This window comes from Cottoperca gobio, chromosome 1 (genome assembly GCF_900634415.1).
Source record: "Cottoperca gobio chromosome 1, fCotGob3.1, whole genome shotgun sequence".
NCBI classification, from domain to species: domain Eukaryota; kingdom Metazoa; phylum Chordata; class Actinopteri; order Perciformes; family Bovichtidae; genus Cottoperca; species Cottoperca gobio.
This window is the reverse complement of record NC_041355.1, coordinates 22,064,690-22,073,983: the sequence shown is the minus strand read 5'-3', so window position 1 is coordinate 22,073,983 and position 9,294 is coordinate 22,064,690. Positions and strand designations below refer to the sequence as shown.

The 9,294-nt window shown below is 40.1% G+C and overlaps 1 protein-coding gene across 2 annotated transcripts; it reads left to right on the top strand.

The window, feature by feature from the left end:
• The first annotated feature begins 5,761 nt into the window (after positions 1 to 5,761).
• Positions 5,762 to 8,220, top strand: LOC115013653 (perforin-1-like). Of its 2 annotated transcripts, none has more exons than XM_029440111.1 (3): positions 5,762 to 5,789; positions 6,153 to 6,688; positions 6,893 to 8,220. In XM_029440111.1, the coding sequence occupies exons 2-3, from the start codon at positions 6,153 to 6,155 to the stop codon at positions 8,028 to 8,030; spliced, it is 1,674 nt and encodes a 557-aa protein (XP_029295971.1). In that variant the 5' UTR covers positions 5,762 to 5,789; the 3' UTR covers positions 8,031 to 8,220. The 2 variants fall into 2 exon arrangements, with proteins under 2 accessions (XP_029295971.1, XP_029295962.1); XM_029440102.1 differs by lacking the exon at positions 5,762 to 5,789 and adding an exon at positions 5,929 to 5,970.
• The last annotated feature ends 1,074 nt before the right edge of the window (positions 8,221 to 9,294 follow it).

Sequence of the window (9,294 nt, the reverse complement as noted above, 5' to 3'; positions counted from 1 at the left end):
TGTCACAATGTTGAATCTGGGTGATCCAGTATCCAAGAGACAAAATATACCTCAAACAATAAGTCTCAGCTCCTCCAAATTGATTGAAAAAAAAGCTGATAATACCATTCACAAAATATCCGTCCAGTTTATAGTCCAGTACAGTTCATGGAAACAGTCGCCTCCAACAAATGAGGTATCGCATGCCTTCTGTTCTGTTCTGTTCACCAGTGCTTCATCCTTTCTACATACAAAGTAAAAGTTCAAAATATCTTGGAACACGCTTTGCAGCACTCTCATAATAGGCCTCACCTACTTCCTTTTTGAGGTTGCAGCAGTGCTTTCAGTCTCACTAAAGGTACGTGCAGATGACCACAATAAAACACATATGCAAACAAGGTTATCTTCCTCTTGCTTCTCATGAAATGCTGTTCCTTCTTTCTGAGGTAATAAACTCCTGTGGCTTCAGGTTCTTCTCACTCATTAGGCATTACTTTGACCTCACTGTTGGAGGTATACAATATGCTCTCAGGTTCTCTTATTAGTTGTTTACATGTGTGAAGATGCCTGTGGAGCGTTTGTACTGGTGATTTGTTGCGTGCTGCAGATCCTTTGAGTGAAGTGTTGCTCAGAGGATCTGGGTGTGGATCTGCTCTCCCCTCAGGGGAGAAGAAGCTGATATTGTGAAGAGCATCTTGACTACATTTTCATTTAAAAACACTTGGAAGTGTGTTTGCTTTGCTTGGATGGAAATGAGTGTGTGCCAGCAGCAAACTGTAAATCTTTTATTGTCTGAACGTATGCATGCATGGGAAAGTCTTCCAGGAGCATGCAGGCATGCACCTATGCTGTAAAAAGGTTTCATGTGTATATAGATCAATGTGTATGTGCATGTTTGCATATGCAAGTATGTTCCTGGTGTGTGTGTGCATATATTTACACAAGCACAAAGAGTCCTCTGAAGATCTCAGCCAATCACTTTGCCTCTGTGTATCGGTACACCTGCTCTCTCTCTCTGTGTTATTAATAGACGGTGGATACATCAATTCCCTCGTGTCACACAGCTCAGGTTCAGAAACTTGTGTTTTGACAGAAGGGAGAAGACAGGCGATAGCTGATAAACCACAGAATCATGCTGGAACGTGTGTATTTGTATTCATTTGCTTGATGAAAGTGAAGATATGACATGATCAGTTTATGGTTGAGGTTATTTCAATCATCTGATATTAATATATAACTAGTTGTTTTGTATTCCTTTGGACAAATATGGACAGCTTCCTAATGATGGCTACATAGCATCTCTCTAAGCTTTATAACTTTTTTAATGTTTCATTATTTTTCCAAAAATATATATATATTTAAAAATATTAATAATGCTTTAGTTCATCTTGCAAATAGAAACGGAGGAGGTTTCTGATATACAGCATGAGCTTGGGTTACAGCTGTTGTGAATATGTCACATTTCTAGTCATTTCATCGTGGGACTAGTTCCCCCCCGCGGTAACAATTTGAATTGTAACTTTTCAGATGTCCCACATTATGAGAGTGAGAAGGAAGGCCGCCTGTAGTACTGGACGAGCAGCAGCAGAGGGTGAACGTCTTCATGTTGTGAACACGTCAGTGGGAGGAAACCCTGTCTGTACTAACTACAGTACAAATACATTTTACTTGCAAAATAAAGATTAGCCACCTCCTAATACTGACACAAAAATACCTCAAGTACTTAAAGTATCGTTCTGAGGTATTTTTACTTTACCTGAGTATTTCTATTTTCTGCTACCTTGTATACTTCCACTCTATTACAATTTAGAGGGAAATATTGTACTTTTTACCTTTATTTAATCACAGTTACTTTGCAGATTCAGATTATTAATACATTATTTAATCAGCCAATGTATTAGGATGTGTTATTATAGGTTAAAATCAGACTTAATTGATTCCTGGGGTGAAATTCACAAGCTATAGCAGTATATACAGTAAAGTCATTCAAATTAGCCCCACGTTTACCGGCTGTTACATCAAAGGGATAAACACATTAATGCATCAAAAATGATAAAACAATAATATAATATATATTATTCTGAAATAGACCATTTTGCAGAATTTTTGCTTTTGTCATTGCTATTTTTGGTATATTTATCATTAAACTTTAGTTTATTTATCATTAATTGGTTATTAAGCTAATCATTAAGCTAGTCTTATTAACAATAATAATAATAATTTTAATAATTTTAGAGGGGTGCTTAACCAAAACATCTATGCTAAAATTAAACTTCCGCATTCCAGCAAAAGACTTGGACCACACGAGACAAAGTGTGAAACACGTCAGATGAACAACAGCAACACAAAATAAAAATAAATGCGGTTCATGTTGTCGGGTAGTAGAGTTCTGCACATTAATATAGTAAAAGGAGGAATTGTGTCTTGTAATTAATGCTTTCATGCTATAACTAATCCTTCATGAAGCAGAGGTGACAAAACCTTGCAAAAAAAGATTTTGTGATCACAAAATCTTTTTTTGCGATGGTTTCACTCAAAATATTTACCTCAGAGGATGCTGTGTGTGTGTTGAGGTGCCGTGCAGCTGCAAACTTGCAGCGCCGCCAGAGAGCACGGTTCCATCCGTCATAGGAAGTCTTGCATGCATCGCTTGTGATGACAGTCACTGTTTTAAATTCAACTGAGACTTTTTACTCTAAATGCTATGAAGCACTATAATTCAGAGTGGCATTTGTTCAACCACCCTGTGTTTATAGTGCAAAACATTCACCAACTCAGAGTTTTTGATTATTTTTACACTCAATCACAATAGAAATAAATACTGCAGGATGAACAGAAATACTGCCAAAATGAAAAACAATCTTCATCACATTGATCTACAAAGGTACAAACATACAATGCTGGGTATATGATATTTACCACACACAACCACATGTAAATCATCACTGGTGTAGGAACTTTTATAGAGGAAACATGAACTCAACTGGAGATCACCTGTGTCTAATCAAGGTGTTGGAGGTTCAACATAGTTTCCTAAAAGCAAATATAAAGATACATAGTTTGCTGTTAAAGAATGAAACCTGCAGAGATGCTATGGTTCATACAGTAACTCAATGACTGACTTATCTAAATAACTACATGGCCTATTCAATATACAGTGCAACTTCTCTTCTTACTTCAAACTGCTGCAAAACTAAGCTTCCTCATTTAAGTAAATGAACTCGACCACATGAAACACAGTGAGAAATGTGTCAGATGAACAAAACTGAACCAAGATTAAATGTGTGACATTTTGTTAATGTAGTATGGGAACAGGGCACACACTCCTGCTTTGATGGAGGGCCATTCAAACAGTAAAAGAGAAAGACTTGTGTACAGATAACACATCATGCTACTTTTTGAAATCACATTTTTTATTGCACACATTATTCAATATATAAACGTAGATATTGTCTTTTAAAATGGGATGCATTTGCAAACTTGCAGCACTAACAGAGAACACTGTTCTACTGTGTGACACAGAAAGATGTCTCTGGAGATAACTGTCACTGTATTTCATTCATAACCGCTATTTCTACTGCACGTTTAAGTGTTTAAGCACAATCATCAAAAATGATATTTATCCAATCACCAGGTATTGGTATTCCCCTCACTCTCCACTCTCATCACCAACATAATCAACTCCCTCTTGTCCACTTGACCCCGCAAACTGTCATCGATACCAAAAAAACCTGCACTTGACCCTGATATTCCCAACAACTACCGGCCCATCCCCCACCTCCTCTTTCTGTCCAAAATCAGCGAGCAAGCTGTCGCTGCTCAACTAAAGTCGCAATAATCTCTTGAACCCTGCCAATCTGGCTTCTGTTCCAAACACAGCACAGAAACGGCCCTACTGAAAACCACTAACAACATACTTCTCTCCGCAGACTCCGGCTTCGTCACCATCCTTATCCTTCTGGCCCCGCCCTCTCCTGGTTCACCTCATATCTCTCTGACAGACATTAGACATCTCCATAAACCACTGCACATCCTTCATCACTCCAGTCACTCACGGTGCCCCCCAGGGTTCAGTTCTCGATCCCCTCCTCTTCATCCTGTACAATCTTCCACTCGGACAAATTCTCCGCCAACATGGTATCCGTTTCCTCTGCTACGCCGATTACACTTTAACTTTACCTCTCCTCCAAGACCATCACACCCACCACCCACTTGAGCCTCACCGCCTGTCTTCATGATATTAAAACATGGATGCAACAAAACTTTCACCAACTCAACTGCAACAAATCATAAATAATCATCATTGGTCCAGATTTCTTCACCCGCTCAGCCCTTCTCACTCACCATCGACGGCTCCAACGTCACCCCCTCCACCCAGGCCCACAAATAAACTTCAACAAGTCCACAACTCCGCTGCCCGCCGGCGAGACCACATCACACCGGTCTTTCACAACCTTCACTGGTTCCTGGATAAACACAGGATAGACTTCAAAATACTACTTACCACCTACAAAGCCTTAAACAACCTGGCCCCTCCCTACCTCTCCGACCTCCTCACCCGCCTCATCCCTACCCGTTGCCTCAGGTCCGGAGATGCAAACACCCCAAAGACAACCAAGGCCAAAGCCGGACCTCGGGTGACAGGGCCTTCTCCTTTGCTGCACCCTCCTTCTGGAATTGTTTCTATGATTATTATGATTATTTATAGTGCCTTTAAAAAAATGTAAATATAAATAACAAACAACACTAGTATAATGACACGCATAAATAGTCAGTGGTCAATTATTTTTAGAAAATTAGAAGAAAGAGAAAAGTGATCTGGAAGATCCAATAGCACCTTGGTCAATTTCCTACTTTACTGGCAAAATCACATCATAGCGAGTGAAGATTTGAATACTTGGAGGAAGCATTTAAGAAGAAGTTGTTGGATTAGGCCGGCCATAAGGGAGAATGAGAAAGAGCCACTGCGTAATGAAATAAAAAGGAAGAGTGTATTGAGGAAGGTGAGATGAACCAGAGATGATGTGTTAACCAGGTGTAAGTAGGCTTGACAGGGGAATCGAGGAGTGGCTAAGCCTGGCCTTTACTCCAACATTCATGTAGGATAATGCTGGCTTCAGTCTATATTTACTGTCAGCAAGAGTAGTACCTGAGCGTGACCAACATAATCCGAAAGAACTATGCGACTGGTTATCGATATTCAGAAGGTAACTCCATGTCACACAAAATGTGTCACAAATTAAGATCACCAAAGTCATTACAATTCATCCCAGAGGAATATGAATATCTCCACCACATTTCATTTGAATCCATCTAATAATTGTCAAGACATTTCAGTCCTGTAAATGACACTAAATGAAAAGTAAGCGGAGCACCAGAGACATTAGGATTCATCTCCTGAGGACCAAATAGACCTCATCTGGCTACAACTCGGAATCCAGGAGGAGTTGGAGAATATGACAGGGCAAGCTTAGATGACTAATAATAATAATAATAATAATACATTTTATTTATAGAGCTTTTAAAAAGTACTCAAAGACGCTTTAGATGTACATATAACATTAGAAATTACATTAAGAAAAACAGGACATCAATTTAAAATATATAGAAGTAATTACACATTAAAAGCGGATCTGAAGAGCTGGGTTTTGATTTGAGTTTTGAACATGGGGAGATCGGTACAGTCAGGGATGTGTTTGGGGAGTGAGTTCCAGAGGGAGGGGGCAGCGACGGAGAAGGCTCTGTCACCCCAGGTCCGGTGCTTGGTCCTTTGTGGCAGGGACAGGAGGTTGGCGTCGGAGGAACTGAGGGTGCGACTAGTTTGGTGACACACACACACACACACACACACACACATACACACACACACACACACACACACACACAAATATAAAATGTGTGAGAATCAAAAAGACTCCGCCTCCACATCAATATCATAAGATGGGTCAGATATTGTAAGCTAATGAACAGAGCTTGCTGTCAGCAGTCACGGTAAGACCCCTGAGTTCTATCTGAATCTAATAGTTCTTGTAGAGGTGTTTTACACATTATATTCTTCCTATTTCTCAATCATTAAATTAGTGCCATCCAATTCATACTGACATTTTTTATTCAAGATTTGCATTGTTTCAGTGTCCATGCCTTTACCTTCTGTTCCTTTTTATTTCTTCCAGATGCCAAGGCTGTGGCATCTCATGCTCCTGTGCTGGGCATGGAGTCCTCTGTCGGTGCTAGCCAGTGTAAACTTCATTGGGACACCGCAGGAGTGTGAAAAGGCTCACTTTGTCCCGGGTTACAATCTAGGTGGAGAAGGCTTCGATATCGTCACAATGGAGCGGAAAGGTGCCTATGTCATCGACACTGAAACATGGAAGCTTGGTAATGGCACTTGCAGGCTATTCAGCAACAGCTACATGAACAGAGAAAAACAGAAGGTCCCAGTTGCCGTGCTGGACTGGAGAACCCTCCCCAAGTGCAATTTAATGGTCTCCAGTACACTCTATGATTCTGTCGAAACCCTTGCCAATGACTCCACCTCAGCTGTGTCCAATGATTGGAAAATTGGCCTTGAAATCCCTGTCGACCCTTCTGTCACCCTTGGTGTTGGCTTTGGAGGTTCCCACTCCAAAGAATCCACCTTTGGCATGCAAAAGTCAAAACAAGACCGCTACACCTTCTTTCGCCATTCTGTCTACTGTAGCTTCTACCGGTGAGTGTGTGCACAGATATTTATCTTCTTGTCATTAACTCTGAATATATTTGGTCAGTCAGTTCACTGATAAATGCTTTGTTGTATAATGTTCTGGAAAGTTGGCATAATAACAGCAGTGTTGCTTAAAACATGAATAGTGACGCTAATAAAATGGGACTGTGATAGACTGTAACTAATTTATATACTTCCTGTGCTTCACAGTTACAGACTGGTGATGACACCTCCACTGAGTCATGAGTTTGACTCAGCCGTGAACTCCAATCCTTCATCATATCGCAGTCTTATCGACACATATGGCACACATTACATCACAAAAGTGTCCCTAGGAGGGGAAATAAAAGCGATCACTTCCGTCAGGACCTGCGAGGCAAACATGAATGGACTGACGGCAACAGAAGTTAAAGACTGTTTGTCAGTCGAGGCCTCTGCTAGCTTTGCAAGTACAGCCAGCATTAAAGCCATGTTCAAACACTGTGAGGCAAAGAAGAAGAAGTTAGGCTCTAGCCACAGTTTCAGCAGCATGTTTAATGAGCGTTACACAGTTGTCATTGGTGGAAACATCAACAGCGCTGATGTACTCTTTGAAGGCCAATCCAACCCGTCTGTCTATAACAGCTGGCTCGAGTCACTGAAAAGCATCCCAGATGTGGTCCGATACGACATAAAGCCCCTGCACACCATACTGCCAAGTGGCCATCCTGCCAAGGCCAGACTGAAGCAAGAGGTGGAGAAGTACATCAAGAACAATGCAGTGTTGAAAAAATGCTCAGAAAGCTGTATGATTGGGCACAGGTCCAGCATAAGGGATCCTTGTGCTTGTGTTTGCAACAGTAATCAGAATATCATGTCAAACTGCTGTCCTGTTGGGAGAGGTCTCGCAACATTAAGGGTCGATATTCTCTATGCAGAAGGGCTGTATGGGGATGTTTTAACTCAGACAGATGCCTCTGTGGAGGTGAGTTACGAGGATCAGAATAAGCTCACTAGCATCATAAGTAACGATGACAATCCTATATGGCATCAGCGATTTGAATTTGGACCCGTCCTCATTAACATGGCAAACAAACTGAAGTTCAGTGTTTATGATGAGGATTCTTACTGGGATAGTGATCTGCTAGGTGAGTGCTCTTTTGATCTGCGTAGAGGGGTGGTGGTAGATTCCTGCATGTTAAATCATGGTACCTTCTTCTTCTCCTACACGGTGCAGTGCGCACCAAGTCTTGGTGGTGCGCAATGTCAAAAATACATCCCCTCCCCCATGAGTGCCTCTTTGGCCAAGGTATTCCACACCAGAAACGGGGTCCTTCTTGGAGACACGAGGCAGAACTATTCAGGGTGAGGTCAACTATTGACATGAGATGGGGTGATGAGAGAATAATGGTTTTATGATGATGATGCATGTAGTTAATATCATCTTTTAGACTCTTTTTAGACTTTTCTATCTTTGTTTGCAAAAATAAAAGAATCCATCTTTTCTTCTGCTTCTTTCTTGTTAGTTACAAAATCTTCAAATAAAGCATTAACAAAGACAACACCGGTGACTGTCTGATTTTATGTATGAATAAATACTGTGTCATTTTGTGGTTTATGTACAACATACAGCATACTCATAAATGCTGAAGCAAGTATAGACTCTCTAAACAAGCGATTGTCAAGTATGTGAACCAATTTATTTAAATTGGTTCACATACCTGACAATCGCTTGTATTAAGTAATAACTTGGTGAATTATTCTGATTTCTTTTGTGTATTAAAACAAATACAAATATGTTTTATCTAAAAGAAAAGCACATAAAAACCAGGAGTGTCATAAAATGTACTAGAGTGAAGGAACAGAAACCCAAAATAAAGGAAGTGCTTCCACATTTGTATGGTTGAGTAAAGAGGAAAGGTTATACACAAGAAAAGTCAAAAAGAGGACAGACAGAAAAAAGTGTAAATAATTGTATGGGCCTTGCCACGCCACCATCCTACAGATGTGTGAAACAAATCATTTGGATTCAATTTAAGTTTTCTGTATCATTATATCCCATCGCTCACTGTCTGAAGAGCAGAAAGTAACCTGGGTGTGTGTGTGTGTGTTTGTGTGTGTGTGTGTTTCTACCTTGCTTTCCTTTGGAGAAAAAATGCAAGTTGCCATAATGTTTATAATTACATTTTATTGTACTTATTTACTTACATTTTAGAGTGCAGACTTGGTTTAAGGTTAGGGTTTGGTTAAAGTTACTGTTGGGTTAAGATAAGTAATCTGCGTGTGTGTGTGTGTGTGTGTGTGCGTGTGTGTGTTTCTACCGAAGCAGCGTATACAAGTCTACTACTGTTGCAATGTACAGTATATCTCTAGTTTTTATAGCCGTAATATAATTAGATTTGTATTTGACTATTTCTGCTAGTTTTCTTTTCAGTTTTGTTTTTGATCATTTCAGAATAAGTCACATTTATACAATTATAACATTTTGTAAAACAGGAAAAAGTCCAAGTGGGGTTTTTTATAGAGACTTGTATTAGAACTGACCATCTGAAAAAACGTGTCCTTTTCAATGTGCTCTTACTGTATCAGCCTACACTGTGGAACCAGGATCCCACGGTGCTGCAATCTGTGAA